At 36.0% G+C, this 24662-nt stretch overlaps 1 protein-coding gene across 4 annotated transcripts in view; it reads left to right on the top strand.

Moving 5' to 3' along the window:
• LOC120954616 (protein sax-3-like) overlaps positions 1-24662 on the top strand; it is a 51348-nt gene that overhangs the window by 13392 nt on the left and 13294 nt on the right. For all 4 annotated transcript variants that reach the window (XM_040374698.2, XM_040374697.2, XM_040374696.2 and 1 more), the window contains exon 3: positions 22412-22605. In XM_040374698.2, the coding sequence (XP_040230632.2) occupies positions 22412-22605 (194 nt within the window). The remainder of the gene's footprint in view (positions 1-22411; positions 22606-24662) is intronic.

The raw sequence follows: 24662 nt of genomic DNA, 5'->3' as shown, positions 1-24662 counted from the left end.
GATTTTTATACATACAAAAGTCAGACTGGCGTTTTCTGTGTGAACGTAGCAACATTTTTCAAGTGATACCTAAACTCTTTGCTGTGTAGATAGCTTGGAGTGGCTAGGAAGTGAAATGAAATATACTTCCCAAAGATGATGAAAGGTACGGTGACTCTCAACGCTGTGCGCAACCATGTATCCTCGAGCATGCTGACACAGGAAATGGCAAAGGACGCAAATCCTGTCTGATGAACACCATCTCTAGTGCTGAAAGGGAAATGAAGGAGCAAACAAGACTTGTTGTTTTTTTCTTCTCTGACAAAATGGAGAACAAAAGCAGAAAAATTATTATTCAAGCAGTAAAAAAAAATTAAAGAACAGGAAGTAAATAATTTTCACATTTCAAGTGTTCATCGCGTTAGCTTTCTTAATGTTTCTTTTGAAATGTTGAAAGCTTTGTTATGAGCGTTGGCATTGAATTCGTTTCCTACAAAATAATTTAAAGTTCCATTACAAATGGAAAAGAACAAAGCCATCGAAGTAACGGAATAGATACGTTGTTAAGGCAACATACAACCAGCTCTACGAAAATCTTCAAAAATAATCGAAATTAGATGAAATAATCAAAAACATTTAAATTCTTAGCTAGCCAACTGTGTGTAAAAAGCAAAATTATTCTGTAGTATTTGTATACATAATTTTAACCGTATCACTGTACAAATCGATATGTTTTGAATATAATTATGTTATAATGACTACTTGCTGCTCATAAAGTCTTTTGTTGTCTGACTTTTGTTTATTGTTGTATATGTATCAAGTTTTCATCATCATATAAGAAAAAAGGAAAAAAGGGATTTTTTAATTAAAGTTGAATTTATATGTCAAAGTAGAGCAATCAAGAAATGATCGTAAGACAAATTAAATAATCAAAAGATCCTGATTTTTTCTAGACAGGAACAGAAAACATAAAAAAACTTACTAGCTTTGACAACTGTACCAATAGGCGGTTCCGTGGTACAATTCGGTTTCCAAGTCGGATGACTGTCAAACATACTCGTCAAAGATTCAAGCCTCATATGGACTGAGTCAAGTCTCTGTAGTAAGGACTGACTATCCGGCTGAGTGGTACTGAATGAGTCTCAGTAGTTTTCAACCGATGGGGAATTCCCTCCAAGGGGGGGAATTTGTCTTTTTTGGGGGAAATTTTTGATCAAATCTTCGCCTAATACCTTGAGATACCACGCTCTCCTCAGACTCATGATCTTGTGAGTGGTGAGTGAATTCCTACATGCACCCCACATGGGGGGGAAAAGCTGCCAAAAAGTTGAAAACCATTGGCCTGCGGTTTGCATATAGCACCGTCAAACATATGTTCGTATACTAAAAATGCCGCTGTACAGGCTTCCACACAGTATTATGAACAGTACACAGTTACAGTATTTGGAAAGGCCTTCTCATTGAGTATTTGTGTAATGTTGTCTATAGTGAAGGTCACATATTTTTTTAGTTAAGCAATGCATGGCCCCTGGTTAGAGCTAGATCGATAGAATCAAAAATTAAAATCTTTTAGAGAATTCACTTGATCGGCTGCAGCTGTGTCTATCGGTGTTTGAAAGATACAATGTTATACATAATTGGCTTTTTAATTCACTGTTCTTGTTTACTTCTTTTGTTCATAGCTACCTTTTTGCCCCAAATAATTCGTTGTTTACAGTTAAACTAATCAAAAACTAATTTCCTACTACAATTCCACAGCAATAAGATATAGTATTAATACAACTATAAGCATAAAAACCAATAAGTACATCATAACACCATTAAGGTGGAGGTGGAGGTATACGGAGTACTCCCAGAAATTATATAACTGGAAATATTCAAACAATAAATATTCCTGTGTTTATCAATGTGTTCCGTTTTGGGAAGGCAACAAATATGCTGAAATAAATGTTAATAAAACAAAAATATAATCAATGTGCATGTGTGCCATTCAAAATATGTTTTGCGAAATATCATCTTACAGGATTTCTTAAGCAAATTTGGTACAGTTTGCTAAAACCATCATCTTTTCATGTAAAATAGATGTTCTTTTTGTTAATTTTCTGGCTAGGCGATGTTTGTTCGCTTATTCAATACACTGTAAAGAATGGCAAACAATGATTGAAGCTATTGGTAGAATGGGCAAAGATTAGGAGCATAGGAAATTGTTTTTAAAATGTTTGAAAATATTTGGATTTTCATATATTTAAACGATTTTTAATGGGTTTGTTAGCACAAAAACCTTATTTTTTCGAAGTGTCTTATAGTTATTTTACGTGCATAAATTACGTAGTAAATCGTGTAAAAATGTATTAAAAATTTAAAAATAAATATACGAGGAAGTGAAATAGTATATTGTACAGCTGTTTTTCTGTTTTAGCTATCTCATACGGATTTTCCGAAAATCGCGAAATACGACTGTCCATATAGCTGTGGTAGGTCCTGTATGTTGTTTCTAATGGCTTATACCAACTTAAAATATCTTGTAATCTCCTGGACTGTAACAAAATATGTTATAACTATGAAAAACAAACTAGTGTTTGCTTTTGTAGAAGACAACTGTAGTTAATTATCACCACTTTTACACACAAGTAGTACAATTAATTAAAAATACACATTAAAAACTTCACTGGATGCTTTAAAAAGCTCCTGACGTCTAGTTCTCGTTTTTAAAGGCATAAATATGGGCGCATAAATAATTGCATAACGCAGGTACATTAAAAAAATGTTTTCAAATATAACGCACTGATACGCAAAACGTTTGTCTTTCAAAACTAAAATAATAAATCTGTTGTTTTCAAAAGATAAGAATCACACATTTTCTTAGGCACTGATATCACACGATCTTCATTCAAAACATGGACCGCCTTCAGAGTGGGTATCAACTTGTTTCAACGATAGCTACAATCAAAGTTTTTACAACATTTGTATAGTTGAACTCTTTTATAGTTTGAATACATTTAGCTACCGATATTGAACTAATTAATTGATCAGAGGAATCCAGAACAATTTTCATTCTGGTTACAATTTCTTGAATTTTTTTGAGCATGCTCCCGTCTGTCCGTTCTATAGAATTTGTGATGGGTTTTGGCAGCTTCTTCTCCCAAGACGCCAATGAATGATGATGCATTCGTAATATTTCCAGTTATGGAATTTACCTATATTTATAAGACAGTTTATCTTAAATAACTCTATAAAACCACTGTTATCATATACCTGAGACAAAAGGTTATGTGTTACTGGTTTAGTTAATTTAAGTTAAGTTAAGTTAGGCTAGAATAGAAACATACATACAAGATAAGTATACGAAAGTGGGAACACAAAGTAGGTATACTAATAATAAATAGCTAATTAAAAGAAACACTACTTTCTGAATGGAAATGAAAGGCTATTAAAAGCACTTAGAATAGATTTTGAAGAATACACGAAATCCGCTACACTAGGCACATTTGCAGCTGCCCAGTTTCACATGTACCTGTTTTTAGAAAAAGTTGATATGAAGAAAACTGCGCAAACTTACGCAGAATGTTTCTTGGCATGATATAATATAAATTACACTATTATTAATTATATATAAAACGACTCAATTAGACGAATCTTCCATGATGGCACCATGTCAAAATGAGATGAAATTTTGATGAAATTTTTCAGAAGGTTTCATTTTGTTTTTATCATTCTTTTAAGCAGTATTTAAATAAACTAAAACCACGCATTTTAATAATGTTGATATCCTAAATATTGCTTTCTAAATTGCGTATAATTATCAAAATCGGTTCATATTCAAACATGTTAATAAGGTTCAAGTTTAAAAAGAAAGGATTTTTCTGTGAGTTTAACCAGTTTCCACTTTAAGAGCCCCATTCTCGATAACCTAAAAAGAGCTCATATTTGGGGAATTTCGTAGTTTAATCCTAACATCTGAACCCTTATCTTTAGTATTGCGTTATAATAAAGTTTTTTTTGTAATATTTTTTCCCAGCATGTTTATGTGTGTATGCTTGATTTTTGGGTTTCATTGAATGTCAATGCAACATACAGGATGACAGCTGGGTACATACATTTAGGCGTGAATGTTTCAGAACGTGAAAGTAATAATTTAAATGATATGCAGAATTGTGTTAAGAGCTCAAAAGTATTCGAAAATCATACAGGAAAGGTGTGGAAAAACGTTAGAATAAGTGGCTTTTCAAAGGTCACATCTAATTAACTCTTGCTCGCATTCACTTGTTATGTTTGTGCCAAGACTAATCAAAACAGTTTGAAACATGTCGTAGGCAACAGGTTGACGAATGTGGGATACGGTTTTACACAAACTGTTCTCATGAGGAAGGACTTTTTTGCCATGCACAGCTCGATCCTTGTGTAAGTGGTTCGTTTCATGGTCCTCGAGAATAACCGTAGCCTCTTTAGAAGAAAGGTTGGTTTATTACGGCAAAGTACTGCTGCTGATGAGTGATTGATGCTATGATAGAAAGATACAGTAGCGCAGTTGGTGGAAGCATCAACGACCCTGTAGAAAAGTAGTTAAAATGTGGTAGTATCTGGTAATGGAGTGGGCAATGTAGCGCTTTCATTACGATGCTTGACGTACTTAAGTTGATTAAATCATTGCAAATGACGTAGGAGCATGGTGAATTCCACTCAGATGCGTTGAAGAGAAATTATTTCGAAATTGAAATAGTATAGTGAATAGGAAAACAAGTTATACACTTGAAAACATCTGTTAGTTTTAAGCATTACGGTTACTTTGCGTAAACGAAAAATTATATTTCTTTCAAGCTGCTATGCGTTTACTCAAGGAAGTAAATTTAAGTAAATTGAATGAATGAATTGTTTTTAAACATCATATTTCCTGTATCATGGATGTGTTTTGCTGCGCTTTGCTGCTATAAACTATTTATTTTTAACCTTAAACACACTGGTAAATATAAATGCAATAGTTTATGGCCGAGATTCTCTAAATTTGACAGCTCATGTGAACAGATCAGTATAATTTGCTCCATGATTTGTCAAATTGAAAAAAAATCTTGACTTGTTTATTTGTTTATTTATTTATTTGCTTATTTGTTTATTTGTTTATTTGTATTGGTTAAGTGATTGGCCACCATTGGCCTTATCACTGATCTTGTAAACTATCTATGTTGCCTAGGGTTTAATTAAATAATTAAGTGTATAAAAGTGCTAAAATTAATCAAATTAGTCGTTTAGTCCAAATGTATTTTGTACGACAAACTTGAATTTCGACACACGCGGAAATTCGAGTTAAACGGATGCCTTCGGAATACAAAAAAGCGTATTTCGGGAACATAGTACTAATCAAAAGTAACAGGACTTGCTAATAAGGCGGTTGGAAAAAAAACCATTATCAGACAAATACACTTAAACTAATGGAAATTTTAAAATGTTTTCCTTAAGTCAACATGAAACACATAAAAGATTAAAACAGGGAACAAGGTTATTCCTATACATAATGAATATTATTACAAAATTATAAGAAATTTTGGAATAGTGATACGGATCCATATCTTTTTGAGTAATCACATATATTCATTATCGCGTTGATCCAATCCTCTTTATGTGTTTTTTTTAACTTGTAGAACAACATCACACCAACGTAATGTTGTTGGATAACTAACAAAACACAACTAATAATCATGTCGCTAAAACAGAAGATGAAGTGCGACTATACATTTACTGAAATAGTCCTGCACTTGTTCGATGGTAGAAGTTTGTAGATGGGTTCGTTTTGTGAATATAAGATTTTCATATTAGCATGCAATGACATGCACTCACTTGAAATCTGGATGTGAACGAGCCGTTTTGCATCTCAAGTGAAAACGGTCTTTGCAAATAATCTCTAGGGACGAGTTGGTCTATTTGCCTATTTCACCAGCACGGTTGCTTGCCGCATTCTCTACACATCAGACGTCAATTCCAATTTGAGAAAATGCACTAAGGTGTTTCAGTGACTGAAACGATGAGGGCGTTGATAGTGATTGAGAATCAATTTTTGAATGGTTCTGATTTCGATCTTGCTTAGCATGAGGGAATCATATTGCATCGTCTGTATGCTACAGGAGCGCCGGAAGGATTTGCTATGAGCTGATTTTGTGATCGTCCACAAATACGCTGACACAAACATTTTTGTTTCACTCATAGCTATGGTTGGCTGTACAACGCTTCATCTACATTCTGTATGAAGTATCAACCGTACCCAGTGTCAGAGGGTAGCTTTGTCGTATTCACTGTTTTACTTGTTTGGCTTGAATTTTTGGTCATTTTACTAGAACCTAGAACCAAATCTTTGGTATATAGTGAAAAAATAAACTGATGGTTAGACTCCAAAGATATTCTCTACAGATTTTCATGCGTGACACTACTTTGAGGCACGTTTGAGGCTCATGCATTGTTCATCAAATACGAATGGGCAATTAAATTCTCTTTATCTGGTTATAATGTTTTCTATCTCATCTAATGTGTCCTTGGTCTGATGACTGGATTGAACTCAAAACGCAAGCAGTAGAGCTAGACGGAGCAACAGGATGATGTTTATGACATTTCAATTATCGAATGAAAGACCAGAATACTTAATTAATGACCAAGAGGATGTGATTCACACATTACGTATTCATCAACACTCGGAGGAATAATTTATCATCAACTGATTTTTTACAAATGTCGTGCATTGATTTTCATTTTCATCAACTTGATCTTGATAATCGATAATAAATGTATATCGGTATAGAACATACTTATTGATCTAATTAAACATTATGAAATACTAGAAACTTTTAAATACATAATAAAATAATAAATAATTGAATAGTACATTTAAAATCAAACAATATGTAACATTTCTTAAAAAACTTATATAAGACTTTACACATACAAATTTTAGAATGATTGTAGTAGCTCGCAAAACAAAAATCGTTGCTAAACATGTAAGAGCGTGTACAAGATTTTTACAATGCATAACGAACAAGTTATGATTAATTCTCTTTTTTGTAAATCCTTTGAGATTCGAATTTTTATTGGTTCAAAATTTGTCCCAATAACGCTTGTGATGGCAATGGCATATTGGCAAGCTATTCGTTTTATCATTTCCTTATCATACGCTCTGAGCACGCTTCACGCATTCACACTGGGCAGTCCAAAGAAAAGAAAGGGACGCATGAAACATAAAGATGGTTATTCTTTAAAGGTACTTCTTATACCAAAGAATAGAAGCGATTCTGAGGCAATTTGTTGAACCGATGTGACCTTTCGTTCAGCATAGAGGCTGTACATAGATCTACATCCTTTGGGACAGTCGTTCTAATCCTTCTTTCATATTCGCATTGGAGTCGGTTAGGAAATCTATTGCACCACAACGTGGATACACTGAGAGAGTAAACAGAATAAATTTACTTATCGAAGGCAAATCATAACATTCGCTAAGCGAAGATCCTCACTTACACGGGAGGGTTTTGCTGTGTTGAAAGGAAGGCAAAATATGGATTTTGGGAAACAGAAGAAAACTAGGGTAAACCACTTGTGCTCCTACTAAAATGCAAAGGCACGGATATACGTTATATGTGTATAAAAGAGAAACTGCCATTTTGGGCAAGAGCATAATAATAAAAATGGATGTATGGGACGAATCATATTCTCTTCTTAGATTTTAGCAAACCACACATTGTAAGGGAACGATATGTGGAAATATGACAAATTTTATGTTTGCATGCAGCGGATCAATATTCTCTATGTGTCAATTTTTATGTGATGCATTCATTGATGCTTAACATTATTGTGGTATAATATTTAAAATCTCGTGTTATTATATATAAAGGCACAGTAAGATAACATATCTATTCTGCGTTCAATTATTGGGAAGGAAATAAATCAATTAGAGGTAAGCAGTAGCATAAAAATTAATGATACACATTCGTTTGAAATGTAAATAAAAGCATAACAGCCTTAAATTTTAACGAATTTTAAACCTTAGGATGAAGGAATCATAAATTTACAGGACACAAAAACCTGCATTTGATTTAAATTCTGGTATTAGAGGGATTTTCAGGAGTTCCAATAATTTTAGGACACTTTCTAGAATTCCTCACGGGAATTGGTATGCTTGGCGTTCTTTAAAGAAAACAGTTACTTCATCTTATGTTGTGTTATGAGAAGTGTATTGTACGGTACCTTTATTGGCCAGACATATTTTAAATCCCGAAAAACCCTGTATTGGTAATAGCTCTGTTTTTTAACAAAAAAAAACCATTGTTATTTATGATAAAAACTTCCAGATAGATATATCAGTTTTTTTTTTATCTTTGTAGCCTCTAGTTGATTCTGATATTTGTAAATATGTTTGCATTTTTTTTATAGATTCTGTTGCTAGCCGCAAGAATGTTATTCCTACATTTTTTACAAAATATTTATTAAAAACGGGCTTAGGTTCTATTTAACATTAATATTTACAAAGAACAACGCAGAACTTCAATGTTAATCACAGCATATAAACATATTAATGATTGTTTTGCCTTAATTTGATAAAACTAACCTATTTTCAAAGGGGCAGTCTCGTGCTACTGAAGTCAAATCGAACGACTTAACAACATGCCGGATTGTAGCCTTGGATTGGCCTGTCCCTCCGTAGCAAGGACTGATTATCCGACTACGTCTTATTAAATAAGTCTTGAAAGCCTATACAGGCAGGAATATCTGCGTAGGTCATTACGCCAAATAGAAAAAGAAAAATCATACTATCGAAACTATCAAAAGCATACTCATGTGTTTGTGGTTGTGAACCTCTTTTATATGTATGATCACGTTTTATATTATCTCACTATTCATTATATTATAAGAAGATTCTGAATACTCAAGCCAAATAAAGATTGTGACGTTGAACCGTCTCTTCTAGAGCAACTGTCAGTAAAAGTCATCTGCATTACCCTGCTCTTTACTTCTATTATGGTAACTCTTATCGGTTATTAAATAAATATACATTGGTTATACTTGTTTTATTATTTTGGTGGTTTTATTATAAGTAGGTACAGCTATTTTCAGATATTTTTTCAAATTTAAGATTTAAAGTACTAACCACGGTTCAAGGCCGTGCTCCCATACTTTTGGACCGTGCTCCCATACATAGTACTGTCTATCCTGCTATTGGTAATCAACAAGTCATTAAAAGCTAAGCCTGCCAGTGGTACAGGCACCAACGGCCAAGCCTTAACCGACCAAAGGTTTTTGTGCCAAAGAAGAAGCAGACGAAGATAGCCATGATCTAAAACGTTCATTCTGTACATTTTTAAGAAAATTATTATGATGATTCAGTACCATTCTACTCAAATTACTCTAGTACTCTTCAAAACTCATATTTCTCAAAGGATGGTCTTTTGTCTTGTCTCATATCACGTAATCACTCACGTCTCATACCTCATCGAGTGCAAACGTCCTTCCGATTTCGTCCACACTATTATCGTCGTGAATAATCTACACTACTCTGTTTGATCACTTCCGACAGTCGCCACATAAACTCAACAGTTTCCCAAGTATCTCCTGCTTCAGTGAATTGTTACACTTGTTATAGTTCGGTAAATTTTCGAGTGTAAACGCATTTCATAATGACCGATATTTGCGTAACTTGTTCGCGCTCTGTGACCTCAGATAACCCGACATACACGTGTGATGGTGTTTGTAAACGCCGGTTCCACACCTCCTGTATTAGTGTAACAAGTGCCATGTACAAGGAACTCACTAAAACAGACACACAGTGCCTGTGGTTTTGTTTGGATTGCTTAGAGTCGCGTACTGGTACTGGTAGACGTACTGGTCGATCCTTGATGCTACAAGAGTTGTCATCTGCTCTCTCATCTCTCAAAGAGCAATTAATAGAGGAATTTGAGCGGCGCGTGGCTTGGGTTTTGGACGAAACTAAAAAAGCGTTAGCCACTGCACTTGGTGATATGGTTCCTCGAGCAATAGCCCAAACCCATTCCACTCCACTTGCACCGACAACGTCACTACGCAGACCATCACTCACCGCACACACAACACATCAACAAGACCTGTCCGACACATCGAAACGTAGACTCATCGATCGTTAACCGCCTTCATCGAATGTGATCCCTGCACTTCTTTCGGGTACAGCAGCACCGCCAACATCGTCTCACCCTATTTTGACGGTACCCCCAGCACCACCAAGATTTTGGTTGTACCTTACTCGTATCGCTCCTTCGGTATCCGAATCCGAGGTTGAGACATTCGTTAAGGAACAACTAGGGACTGATGACGTCATTATCATCAAGCTGACACCGAAAGATCGTGATACTGGCACACTAACATTTGTATCCTTCAAAGTTGCGATGTCGTCAGCACTAAGGTACAAAGCACTCTCTCCGTCCACTTGGCCATGCACTATAACCAGCAGCGGGTTTACAGTGTCGGGGGCCCTAAGCAGTAAGAAGTGTTGAGGCCCCTTTGTACATGATTACTGGGAGGTACTCGGCATCTGTCTTTGATTATGTAACATTTCAACTTAAATTAAAATGGTTGCTGCCGGGGGGGGGGGGGGGGGGGCTTAGGGTTCGTGTAACGCGGGGCCCTCCTTGCTAATACAGTGCCATATTCTATCAACTGTTATGGATAATGGACTTAAGATTCCGGGGCCCCTCATTGACGGGGCCCCCCGCAATTGCTGACTTTGCTTACCGTTAAATACGCCACTGACTATAACCTACAGGGAATTTATTGATAATCGCCAACAATAAATTACAACATCGGTTTTACGCTCTAAACCTCTCATAACCACTACCAACAATCATACACTAATAGCATAACCGCTGGCCACTGCTCACACATCCAATTTATAACCCACACATACGATCCCTCGACATCAATAACTACAACAACTGAGAGAACTCCAACAGGATATGTCAATCGCAATAATCGCTCGTCGAAACGCAAACTCTCACGATCTACTATCAAAATGTGCGTGGCGTTCGTACGAAACTGGATGAGTACCTTCTCGTGCTCAGCGATCACATCTATGACGTCATTGTTTTTACCGAAACGTGGCTAAACGAACAAATACCGTCTTCTCTCTTCTCGGGTAACAAATACAACATTTACCGTTGCGATCGCTCTCCTAATAACAGCGCATAATCTCGTGGTGGTGGTGTACTAATTGCATGTGCAACGGATCTGATCACCGAATTGATTTCATCTCCAGTCAATATCGAAATGGTTTGGGTAAAGATTAGGATGCAGAGAGTATATCTATTTACAGGCGGCATTTATATCCCGCCAGGTATGATAGCAAATAACGCATTGTTAAATAGCCTTAGCGATAGTATTGATGCGGTTCAACACCGCCTAAAAAGAAACGATTCAATGTTATTGTTAGGTGATTTCAATATGCCTTCTATTGTTCCCATTGAAAACTATTATGTTTCAAGTAATGCACACTCATCAAGCAACGCTCAACATAACAGAGTGTAGTCTCCGTCAAATCTCAGGGATCAAAAACAGTCTGGGACGTCAATTAGATCTAATTTTTGTTAATAAGAGCGCAGTTGATATACACTCTCAGGTACTATCGGCTGTAGCACTTTTACTTAGACCAGATGATTATCATCCAGCTTTAGAATTCTCTCTCTCTCTGCAAATATTCAAAAGGCTCCGCGCTCAGTATCGTCAAATATACGTAAATCTCACTATATATAAAATCGAAAATCGCCGCAATGACGTGAGAGTAAACATTCAGCGAGAAAGAAATAAAGCGGTGAGAGCAGAGCTCTCTTAGCAACGCGCGTTGCTGCGAAAGGACTTGCTCCATGCACCACTGCTAGCCCGCAAGTAATGGAGCAATGGTTACATAGATTTTTTGTTTACACAAACCGATTCGAAATCACATGGCATTGGATATAATGTTTTTTTTAATAATTAAAGTTGCAAATTAGCCACCTGATGATAAAGTGTCCCATCTCATACCTTCCCATTATTAATCAAGATATTCAAGGCAATATAAAAAAAACATGTTTGAAAACTATTCAAATTAGCTTAATTGTGAAATGGTTGATATTCCAATTCATTCAATCATTAATAAAGCCAACCATACTCATTATTGGTGCTTAAGCACCTCAAATACTACCTACACCGTCGTCATCGGCAGATAAGTGTGGTACAGAATATCCTGTAAAACCCAGGAAGTCGAACATGTACACTCCCTCAAATCTTCTTCTATTTGGCGTAACGTGCTATGCGAACATGCCGGCCTGTATAGGCTTTCGAGACTTAATACATTACCACGAAGCCGGATAGTCAATCCTTGCTACGGGGGGACGGTCCATGGGCTTGAACCCATGACGGACATGTTATTGAGTCGTTCGAGTTGACGACCACGTACCACGGGACCACCCCAAATCTACTACTCCCTCAAATCTACTACTCCGCAATATTGGCTGAGTCGGGACAAGGACAACGCATGACAATAAGAGGCAGATGTAGCCGAGAGACCCTAAGCGGCCATATGCTAAAAAGCCTTGCTGAAATTCCGAGCAAAAAAGCGGCGGATGTTGATGACTTGAAAGTTAAAATTGAATTTGTAACGATTTGCTCGCGGGCGGGAAGAACTACTTATTTCAGGATGTCCTTCCGGAACAAAGCACTAAAGGGAGAGATGGTTCATTGTGCAACATGACTGCAACATACTACGCATTAGGTGAGACAACCGTGCGCACTGCATTTAGCCGGATCAGCATCAACTGCAGAATGATCCACAATGAAACTATACTTACTGTAGATTGCCCAAGAGGTCTGAAAAGATTCTGATTGTATCTGTCAAGGGTAATGACGATATCTACCATGTGATGCTATCACCGTACTATGGTGTTGATTAAGAACAACCACGTTATAATCAAGGACACGTCAAATTAGAAGCAAAATCTGAAAAATGTGGGTCGTCAAGAGTAAATAAAGTAGTTTGCAAGTAAACGTGAATTTAGTTAATTGATCTGGTAAGGCTATAACAGTGTTGAACCATTCTTTTCTATAACAGTATAGATTGGAATATTAGAACTACACATTTGGAATGGTTATATGAGGGGATATGTTCACTGTTGAAATTTTATATTTGGCGCAACAATAACAATTGTCTCATACACATATACCAATTCCATTCAATACTTCAAAACCAGTTTCAGGATAAAAAAATAAAATTTTGACGGCGGTTTTGGAAATGATCTTTTTGAATTTTAAGACCGGGAAAATTTACATTAAAAATGTTCTAAGCATCGATTACTTATTACCTAACGTATGAAACATAAGTCGAAAAAAAGAGTAGAAATGGAATTCGAACCACGTGCAATATCATATTTTTATAGTTCAATCTTACATCTATGGGCACAAAAAACAAAAAATGGATTGAAACAAAAGTGAGCATTTCGAAAATTGTATGTTTTTAAGTACGCAATTGGGATTGGATCTAAACATGTTGTACATGTATTAGCGGCAACCTGATTTTTTAATCCACTGCACATCAATATGTTATTCAATGAACACGTTGTTGAGGTTACTACTTAGCTATGCTTTCCAAAAAATCACGCCGATAACTAAAAAATAATAATTAAAAAATTGAAAAAAAATGAAAAAATGAACACGTCGTTGAGGTTACTACTTAGCTATGCTTTCCAAAAAATGACGCCGATAACTAAAAAATAATAATCAAAAATTTATACATTTGTGTCAACAGAAGCATGGAACGTATCAGTTCGAAAATTACAAAATTGCGTGACTTGACTCAAAAGTAGCCCCATCGATATTTAACGGTTCTCCAAAGTACAGTAAGAACTGTCCAGGAAGTTACAAGGTTAACACATTTGTGGTGTAACGCATAAGAACAAATAGGTGTTTGAGTTATGGTTGTTGCAACTGAACGTGTAGAGTTTGAAAATAATTCGAAATTTGAGGACATCCGGTAGATTTTACCGGGCCTTAACTAGTATAACTTTAAAAAATGGATTACTCTAAACTTTCAGCTATGCTTTCGAATATAAACTGGTCGTTCTTAGATACAGATATTTCAATTATTGATGCGGGGCCTACTTTTAATGCTAATATTATCTCGGCTTTCCCCTCCTGCTGTCCTACCTATAAACCTAACAACTCCCCTCCCTGGTCTGACTCTACACTCCGCTCCCTCAAAAGAGATCGCAATCGCACACTACGTAATTATCAAGACATGCGAAATCCTCATCATAAGCGCATATTCAAATACGCCTCTAATGTATATCGCATATATAACAGGGCTTGCTTTAGATCTTACGTCCACGAGTGCAAGCACAGTTTAAAATTCATCCTAAAGCCTTTTGGGGATATGCTGATAAACGTCGTAAATCTAATGATATCCCATCTCATCTGTCTCTTGGCAATCTCTCTGCATCCGGTACTGACGGCTGCTGCAACCTTCTAGCTGAATATTTTTAAAGTGTGTATGCTGAATCCATCAAAACCAAAGCATCAATCTCTAATAGCACAACACACCCACCGATGTAATCAATGACAGTAATCTAAACTTACACCTTAGAACAATTTTACAAGCAATAAAAAAATCTGAAACAGTCATATAATCCCGGTCCAGATGGCATTCCAGCAGCAGTATATAAGAAATACAATACTGTGCTCGGTTCTCTCCTATTAAAACTGTACCGTATATCCATTAATTCATGTTCATTCCCGGACACATGGAAATTAGCTCATATTACTCCTATCCCTAAGAAAGGTAATCGTGCAAACGCTACCAATTATCGTGGAATCAGCATCCTCTGTGCAAGCTCTAAAATATTTGAATCTATAGTTCACTCACATATGCAAGAAACTGCATTATACCTCAGCAACACGTTTTTTTTTTCCCTAAACGTTCTACCTTGACAAACTTTATTTCCTTGACTTCCGTTATCACCTCTAGTTTAGACAGCGGTTCTCAGGTTGATATCATTTATACTGACTTTAAAGCAGCCTTTGACCGTATTCCTCACCCTATCCTTCTTGCGAAGCTATCCAAAATGGGTTTCATTGACTCACACATTCGTTGGCTTGATTCGTTTCTCAGCAATCGCTCTTTTCGTGTTAAACTAAACTCCTGTTTTTCCAAATCCTTTTCATCCAAATCGGGAGTGCCTCAAGGTAGCGTGTTGAGTACTTTATTGTTCGTTTTATTTATTAATGATGTTAACTCAGTCATTCCACACGATCGTTTTCTTTGTTATGCACATGACCTAAAGATTCTTAAATCTATATCGTCTGTTGATGACTGCGTATCGCTCCAAAACACCCTCAACCGATTTGCATCATGGTGCTCATCGAACCAGCTAGTTCTATGCCCCGAAAAATGTCATGTCATGTCCTTCAGTCGTTCACGTTGTGCCGTTACGACTGCTTATAACTTCGAGGGTATAGCAATAAATCGTGTACTCTCGGTAAAAGATCTTGGTGTAACTTTCGATAGCAGGTTATCATTCCTCGATCACATTGACGTTACCGTTAATAAGGCTCGTGAAACAATCGGTATGATAAAACGTTTTTCAATCCGCATAACCGACCCTCTGTGTTTAAAAGCGTTATATTCTTTATTAGTAAGACCGATTTTTGAATACTGTGTTGTTTTTTGGTGTTCTACCTCATTTACATCGATTGACTGCATAAAAAGAGTGCAGAGATCATTTACTCGGTATATTGTCAGCAAAATACCCGGCTTCACGTCAGATACCCTACCGGACTATGAGCAAAGATGCCAGCTGTTGGGTCTGGACTCATTGGAGAAACGCCGTCACATTTCCCAAATAATGTTTGTTGCCTCGCTCATATCTAATGCTGTGGATTCACATATCATTCTTTCATCCCTGCATTTCTATGTTCCAATTCGTTCCTTACGCCCTTGTGCTCCTTTATTTGTTTTAAATCGACGCACTTCACTTGGTTTAAATGACCCTTTATTACGTGCCGTGAGATTGTTTAATTCCTGCGCACACCTGTTTGACCATCACCTCTCCTTACCATCCTTCCGATCCATCCTCCGAGCAAATATTTAATAAGTTTAGTTAATAGGTATGTTGTTAAGAATTCAATTCAGACACCAGTTATGTAAATAAATAAATATTGATATAAGTTGTAGTTCAGACTGTAGTCAGCTTTGCAAATTTAAGTAAGAAGTTCCCATTAAGTAAGGAAGTAAGCCGTTTTTCGTTGTGCTGGAAATATACAATAAAACCAAACAGCTCTGCAAGATATAGTTTTACTATACTTAGCACCTCTGCATTGGTTCCAATCGATTCAACTCTTCTGAATATACGGATTATTTAACTCTTTGCAATGATAGACATGCTGGTAATGTTATGATTCGAGTAAAAACTGTAAATGATGATTCGAGTACTGCCTGTTTGGTAATACTTTTAGCATACGGATTAAGCACTTAATCTTATTAAAAAAGTTGATTATAACAAGTTATTCACAAATGTGCCTTCACTGGCATTAAATGATTGCTAAGTTACGAACAAATATACATCTGCGACAATAATGTAACTCTAACTTATGAGTAAATTTTATGTTATTATCTTACATCAATTAATAGTGTATAAGATGTTATTTACAAAAGCTACGCAGTCGGTTCTGATGCGCATGCTATATCATAAGGAAAGTGAATAGCAATGTTTAACTGGTGTAGTTGAGAAAGCAGTTGGCAGTCATTTCCCCATCATAAAACATAGAAGCACGGAAGAACAATAGGACAAAATCACGCAACAAATGTATAGCAGTGTCGTGGTAAACCGCCTGGATTGTTTATGTGGATCGATGCGAAAGGACTGCGTGCGTAATCCCGAGACGGTGTGTACGGCAGAGCAATAACGGGTGAATGTTAACGATTGTTTGGTTGATTGGTTTGCTGGTGTTATTATTGTTGTCGTGGAGATCTTATGGAAACCATAGAATCCTGTCCTAATTCGTTTCCTCTGCCATTTATGGTAGTTTTGATGCCGGGTTTATAGTTAGATAGACAGGAGTGGAGGAAATTATCATTTTAGGGGCATCCTCTTCGACGGTTATATGATTATAATGTAGAATGACGTACCTTGGCTGAGTATTTTAAAGGGACATGAAAAACGATTATCATAAATATACTATTTATGCCTTTGTGCTGGTACGAGCACAGCTATTCATTGTGCATGTCTGGCTATGAAGTAGTTCAACCGTTACCTGCTTCAGCAGTTAATTACAAGGAATTGTATGATGTTCCAAGACATATAGGGTTGTGATGTCTACATTGGTTCAATTAATAGTTTCATTGGAATTCAATTTCTTTTTCACGGCAAAGAAGATATATTTAGCTTCCTTTTCCTGTCATTATCAAAGCAAAAAATGAATAGATTAGCTAGACAACCCCCTTGTAATGCAGTGGGCTACAATAGTCCATGTACATGTAACAATAATAAAACTTTTATCATAAATCTCATATTTTCATATAATCTCATATATATCCATCTACACTCATACGCTTTTTACATATGTTTATTGAGTTGGGCCAGCAGGTTTAAATATAAACATATGTATAATATTTTCTTTAAGTATTTTCGAATAAACCATAACATTCCGGACCGTGTCTCTTCTTCTTCTTTTGGCTCAACAACCGTTGTCGGTCAAGGCCTGCCTGTACCACTTGTGGGGTTGGCTTTCAATGACTTTTTTTTTAGATTATCCCACCCATAGCAGGATAGTCAGTCCTATGTATGGCGGCACGGTCTATTTGGGGCTTGAATCCATGACGGACATGTTATTAAGTCGTACGAGTTGACGACTGTACCATGAAACCGGCTAGGACCGTGTCTACTCTATCAAATAAAGCATTTAACTGGGCGGTTAATAAATTAAACATTGCACTACTAGGCATTCAAGTTGAAATACGTACTAACCAAAGCTCAACTCCCAATCACCTAACCAGGTGCCAACTGTAACATTGGTGTGTTATAGTGCAAAACAATATTGAGGTTAAAAATACTGTATTTTATTTACAATCCCATGTCACGTACACATAGTTCATCACACAGAACAGTAGCACAAAAAGGATAAATTTAAAACGAAACTCAACGATTCGCTTTTAAATTTAAGTAAAATCAGCTTGTATGCCGGTATGCTGACTGCTTTACATTTGCATAAACAGCTATCGTACAATGCGCCTCATCATCGTGTGAATAATAACGAATGCCCAACAGATAAATTTGCAACGACTAATGAAAATTTATTTCCTAACTTTGAAGTATGGAATATAATGCTTTCTTTATACCAGGCCAGAAGTAAAAACTATTACATGATATTTGGCAATACTTGTTGACCCCGAGATACGCTTAATGCGAAGCAAGAAGAATCCGCATATTTCTGCGTAAGTCGAATTTTTCAGTTTTCAGGAAAAAAGCTAGCTTTTGTTTAATTTAGCTTTAAGTGGGTAGCTCTAGTCATGAAATATAAAAATTTCATTAGATCTTGACTTCAATCTCGTTTCAATAAACAATAAATGTCTTTAAATAATTTATTTTACCATGTTATACAAGAGCTATTGTCAACTGTTATGTTTATAAACAGTGGTTTAAACTAGCAACATTGAAACAAGTAGCATATGAGGTAAAGTGCATTAAGCAGGTCTGGTCGTGGTAAGCGCATAAAGCGATAAATTGATCAAGGAGGTCGCCATGTTTGAATTTTAAAAACGTTTTAAATTTCATGTTCTAACATGTTCAACATGTTTCACTATTCTAAATCGAATGTTGATGTATTTATATTACGATTTGAACTGTCTTCATGGATAAAAAGTTTAGAAGTGCATAGAATTCACAGAGTATTTGAAGGACTTTAAGTTTTTTTTTTAAATATTTAATATCTGAGTCTATCTAATACGTCCACGCTACACTAAAAAGGTTTAAATGAATACCTCATACACTGCTAACAAGGGATACATTCCTTTCATACATACATACACATAAAGAAACATGCTTTTCGATGGTGGTCACTGTGCGCCCCCCTAAAATCTGGGAAAATGAACACACTTTGTATGTTGTTCTGTGGCACACATAAAGCAAAACATAGTCACGGGCAAGCATCGTGGTTGGAGTGTGTAAATTGCTGAATTCAATTTAAAGCTTGTACTTCACTGTGTTATTTTGGTGGATGTTGTTCTTTTGCAATGTGTATAGTGTGCCTCTCAGTACTTAATGGGTAGAAAGCAACAAAAATGTGTAAAACGCGCAAGGCGCACGCAGCGTTTGTTCAGCAGAGGATGAAAAATAACAAAGCTCCAGTGAATAGTAACAACAGGCTTGTAGTCCTGAAAATTTCCATCATATTGGAAAGTAAGGTGATCTGTTAGCTGTTTTGCTACACCTCGGATGGGATGGATGGTACTGGATGGCTGTTAAAACGAAAAACTCATAGATTCACCGTTTACACAGGTGCACATTTACATCGGTGCTTGTGTGATGCCTTACGTGTACAACTAATGCTGTTATTTTAATTATAACCAGCACTGGGTCGTCACATCATCTGATAAAGCAAACATATAATTTAATTAAGTCAGGCATATTCGCTGCGATGAGTCCTTATGGCCTTGCATACATGGTAAAAAATCAGTTTAAAAAAATACAGAAAATACAGTTTTTATACATATATTTTACCAAGCTTACAAATAAACAATAATTTTATCCCACAGCTAATACTTTGTAAGTATTTTGATTAAATCTACGTCCTTATCAAGTGCATCTTAAAAAATCCGTAAAAAGTAAAGTGAACTAGTCTCTCTAACTAGTTAGTGTGTATTTTTCACATGATTGTTCTACATCCATCTGTTCTGTAAATGATCCCAGTTGGTAAAATAATAATTACGTTCAACAGAGATAAAAAATATTTTTGTAATGAAGATGCAACACGCACTGTAATACTTGCAATCAAAGAATGATGTCTCACGTGACTGATCAAAGTGGAATTTTCAGCTGTATCTCAAAACAAAGACAAATGGAAATGATAGATGTACTGGTGTTTACAATATCGGAAGGAATCGTTCGAAATCTTATAACAGCTTGAATAAAAATTTCTGTGTAACACTAGTATTGTGATTAAATTTCTAATACTTTTCCTTACTTAGCAGTTACAGGTCCAGTACTATATTTCCAATATTCCATATGCGTTCATCCATTCATTATAGAATCACAGAAACCATCAGAAATTCTCACGGAGCATACTGCATGACGCACGGTAGCAAATGCCATTCTATCGATGCAAGCGTTTGCCGGTGTAAATGTATGCAAATTGTTTCGCATGAAATATTCATAACCCCGTGAGACTTCACTCGAAGGGCTTCAAGAAATGTCATGCATAGGATTTCTGTGGAGAAGCAACGCGTTTCATATTTTCGTCAATTTTCCATATCTATCGTTTATTTTCCCGTTACTAGCAGTAAAATTCGATGTATAGATTAACGATAATTTGTATCAAATGATGTGAAATTGAATGTAGTAAATACAGCATTTAGTATAAATAAATAAAAAAGCAATAAAAATCGAATCAATAAAAACATAAATACCTCTTTCTGTAGTAAAAACGAATACCAACAGTATAGCTCGTGAATTCTACATGACAAATCCGGGGTATAAGTAATTTTATTATCTTTAGCTACTTATACAATAGTTACATTATGCAATATAGAGGGAATCGCCAATTTTAACGCAAATGCACTAATTTGGGAAATATATTATAATCTAAGCGCAAAACAAGTTAATGCTTTAGTGTATCCTATATGCCCTAAGAAATTGGTTCCGTTTTATTTCGTTGGTATTTTTTAACACATTTCCCCCTAGTGTATGAAAATTCGATTTATTGGGATGTATTTAAAAATTCCTAGGAAAATTCCTAGGAACAGTATTTCTTTAAAATTGTCGATTTCGAAAAAAATAGTATGCCCTGTTTCTGTTCGCGTCAAAGCAATATAATATACGCTGTGAGGGCTGATATAAAATACTAAACTATCGAAAGGTATTCCATGTACCATGATCTGAACTGTTCGGTACGCTAAAGTTAGCATGTTTTATTTTTTTGGTGTTTCCAGCATTCGGAACAGTACCATTCATAATAGCCTTCCACTTTGGAGTGACAATCTTAATTGATTTTGCTTCTCTTAGCAAAATATAGCCCTGCGTGCAATAGAACTCGGTATTTACGAGATTGAAACTATTATTCAGACAACCGTCCGCTGATATAGGAAAAGTATCCTAAAATACTCCAATGATAATTCTATTGCTTTAACATTATTCATTGAAATGGACGACCTTTGCAGAGCGAATAGCTTACACGATTATGAAAAATAACACTCAAGTCTATCAAAGGTCCTAGTGCAGTTTTTTTTAAATAAAAGAAAGGTCATACAAACATTAATGTTTGTATTTAATCAATCTTGCATGGCGTTGCACAAAGTCTTGAAAAATTGAATTTTAGACAAAAGCTTTGGCAAAACGGTCACATAGATACGGCTTGCTTTTTGATTTGAGACCAGACTAATTGTTCACGGATAGGGGTGGTGTTCATGTGTCAACTCAATACGCGTGCAAAAGTAAATTGTGCATGCACGTAACGTGTAGTTGGTTGTATATGACCCAAACAAGTACCCATGTAGGACGTTTTGTTAGCTCTACTTACATGAAACAACCGTTTTACTGTTATAACTGGGATTTTATTTCGAATAAGGCAGGATAAATATCGATTGCATAGACATATTACCGTACGCTCAGACATAGCGTGACAATTTCACGACGTGAAGCATGAAAAATCAGTCAAAATCAACGAATATTTCATGCCTAAATGTATGTATCCCGTCATCCAATCCTGTCGTCTTGTATGATACGACAACATTCGATGAAATGCTTCAAATTTCGTCAATATATACGCTGTGAAACAAATTAGAACACGGAATTCTCATCGAATTTCATTGAATGTCATTGATATTGGGCTCATGCTTTACGGCGCAATGTCATTTGGCGGAATATCTTGTGGCACGGTTAGATGGAAGATGGTGCATTAGATGAAATAGAGAAAAACATTGCAAATTTTTAATTTACAGCCCATTTCTGACAGTAATGTTAAAATTATTCCAACAAATTAGTCCACCATGTCAGTTTTTTTGTATTACAACTTTTTAACTTACTTTATTGTAGAGTTTCATTTTCATCGTTTTGGCTGAAATGGGCTTAGGGGTTTGCTTGTGCTAACTTAAGTGATTCTTAAATTATTATAAATAAAATATAAAGAGTATTGGAAAGGAGTATAAGTACTATAAAAGTTAAAAGCCATTTTCCACTTTTTTTTTTCCTTTTTACAGCTCTTCAAAATCCACGTATTATAGAGCATCCAATCGACACCACCGTGCCACGCCATGAGCCTGCCACACTCAACTGTAAAGCGGAAGGGATACCCCAGCCGACTATTCAGTGGTACAAGGACGGCGCACCATTGAAGATACTCCAGGGATCGCACCGGATAGCACTACCAGCCGGTGGTTTGTTTTTTCTTAAGGTAAATAACGTCCTTAATCCCTTTTAAAAATGCAAATTTTCCGAAAAACCAACAACCCTCCCAGTATACCTCAAATGTACGGAACGTTACGGTTATGCAGGCTGCGGGAGTCGTGGGTACGTTTTCTGTTCAGCATTAATTCCCCTAATGAAACACCTCGTGTTTTGGAGAAACGTCCAAATACTGGCTATTTTAAGTCAAGTTTGTGATATCATGGAAACATCGTTGAACCTGTTCTGTTAGTAACGTAGTACAGAATGCGTACGAGTACAGAATATGAGTAAACGTGATCAACCCTGCACTGGTACGCTTCTCGTTCTGATAATTTGCGTCCATGTTTGACGCCGCACACAAAGTAGCAGTGTGTGACTGAACCTTCCTTACAGCAAATATTTGCAGATATTAAAATTTAAATAATTTCATGGAAAATTTAACACATATCTTACTACACTTGGATACTTTTGATTTGCGTACGTAAGAATGACACTGAGAAATTAAGTCCCTTGGTAAGTGCGTGGACTAACATGTTTTTCACACATAGTTAAAATGCAGCATCACTAACGAATTTCATTCATTTTTTCTATACCGCTTACATATTTCCGGGAAAGGAAGGGGGAGGGGGGAGAAATGTGGTGAAATAAGGTGCCATTCGTCGCTTTACCGCATTTGGCGAACGAGCTTTGCAGAGAAAGGTGCAGAGCATACCCTGTTATTTGCCTCATGCGGTAAAAAAGTGTGCCTGATGCTGCATAAACTTTATGATGAATAAATGTTTGATCAAATAATTTTCCTCTCTCTCAAAATGTAAGCACCTTCTGATTACGGAAACGGGGCGGATTTACATGTCCTGTCATAAAACCTAATGAATGAGTGTTAGCCGACAAAATAATCAAATTTGTTTTTTTTTCGAAAGCACAGATGCTGAAGCATATAAAATTGTAGCTAATTAATGTTTGTGCTTTTTTTGTGATAACTTTAGTCTAAATAATTTAAATGTTTTTTATGTTGTTATTATGTTTAATGTTTTATGTTTTATGTAAATGATTTTATGTTGTTATTATATTGTTTCCAGAGTTATATTGCATTTTGTACCAACTTATGTAAAGTTATGTAAAGTTTGTCTTTGAGTTATAAATAAAAATTTAATTGATTATTTATTTATTTATAGGTTTTGAATCCTTTTTTTATCAAACTTGCTTAGGAACAGAAAATAACAAAAATTATCCCTCAAAAACAAGCAACTCAGTATATCTTTTGTTTTTTTTATAATTTAATAGCAAATAACATAAATAATGTTTGATGTATACTCAAACATTTTGTTATGTTTAGCTTCATGTTAGCTTTAGAACTTAATAAACGTGTAATAAAAATACGAGATTAAAACCATTAATTTAGGTCATCGTGAGCAGTAAGACACGTTAAAAGTGTAACATACCACTCATATCATTCAACAAATAACACAACAAGCAATCAAAGGGGCTGTTAAAAGGATAAATAACTGACGGTACGAAGAGTTTACCCCACTTAGCAGGCAACTCAAAAAATCTCCTAAAATGCTACAGCACATTATCCAGAGGAAGTGAGGCCATAACTGCGCTGCTCGTAATAATTTTAATTTGAAAATATTTATAAGACAACCTTAATTTACCACACGCTGTTTGGAAGCTTGTTCTGCACGTACTGTACAGCACATAATGCTTGAAAACAGTTGCTCGGATACCATTTTGCTTCCCTTGCTAACAATCGTTGGGCAGCGGAGTTGTACTGTACACAGTTTTACCCTAACTTTTCCACTTACTAAAGGTTGTTTCGTTAAGCCAGATATGGCTTCTGCGTTTGCACCAAGTAGAACCTCATCAGAGTCACAGCTAGTACACTGGCGAAAAGAAGAACAAAAAAAGCAACACCCAAACAGCTTCCCGCTTGGATTTGATACTTTTCTCGCAGGTTGTTCATCTTACGTGTCCACGAGTTCACAGTATCCTCGCTGTTATGTCGGTTCCACTATTCAGACCGATCATCTTAGTTCTACCAGCTTAGCAGATTTCCCTGCGAGA

This window comes from Anopheles coluzzii, chromosome 3, assembly GCF_943734685.1.
Source record: "Anopheles coluzzii chromosome 3, AcolN3, whole genome shotgun sequence".
NCBI lineage: Eukaryota > Metazoa > Arthropoda > Insecta > Diptera > Culicidae > Anopheles > Anopheles coluzzii.
Note: the sequence above shows the minus strand (reverse complement) of the source record. Positions and strands in the feature narration are given on the sequence as shown.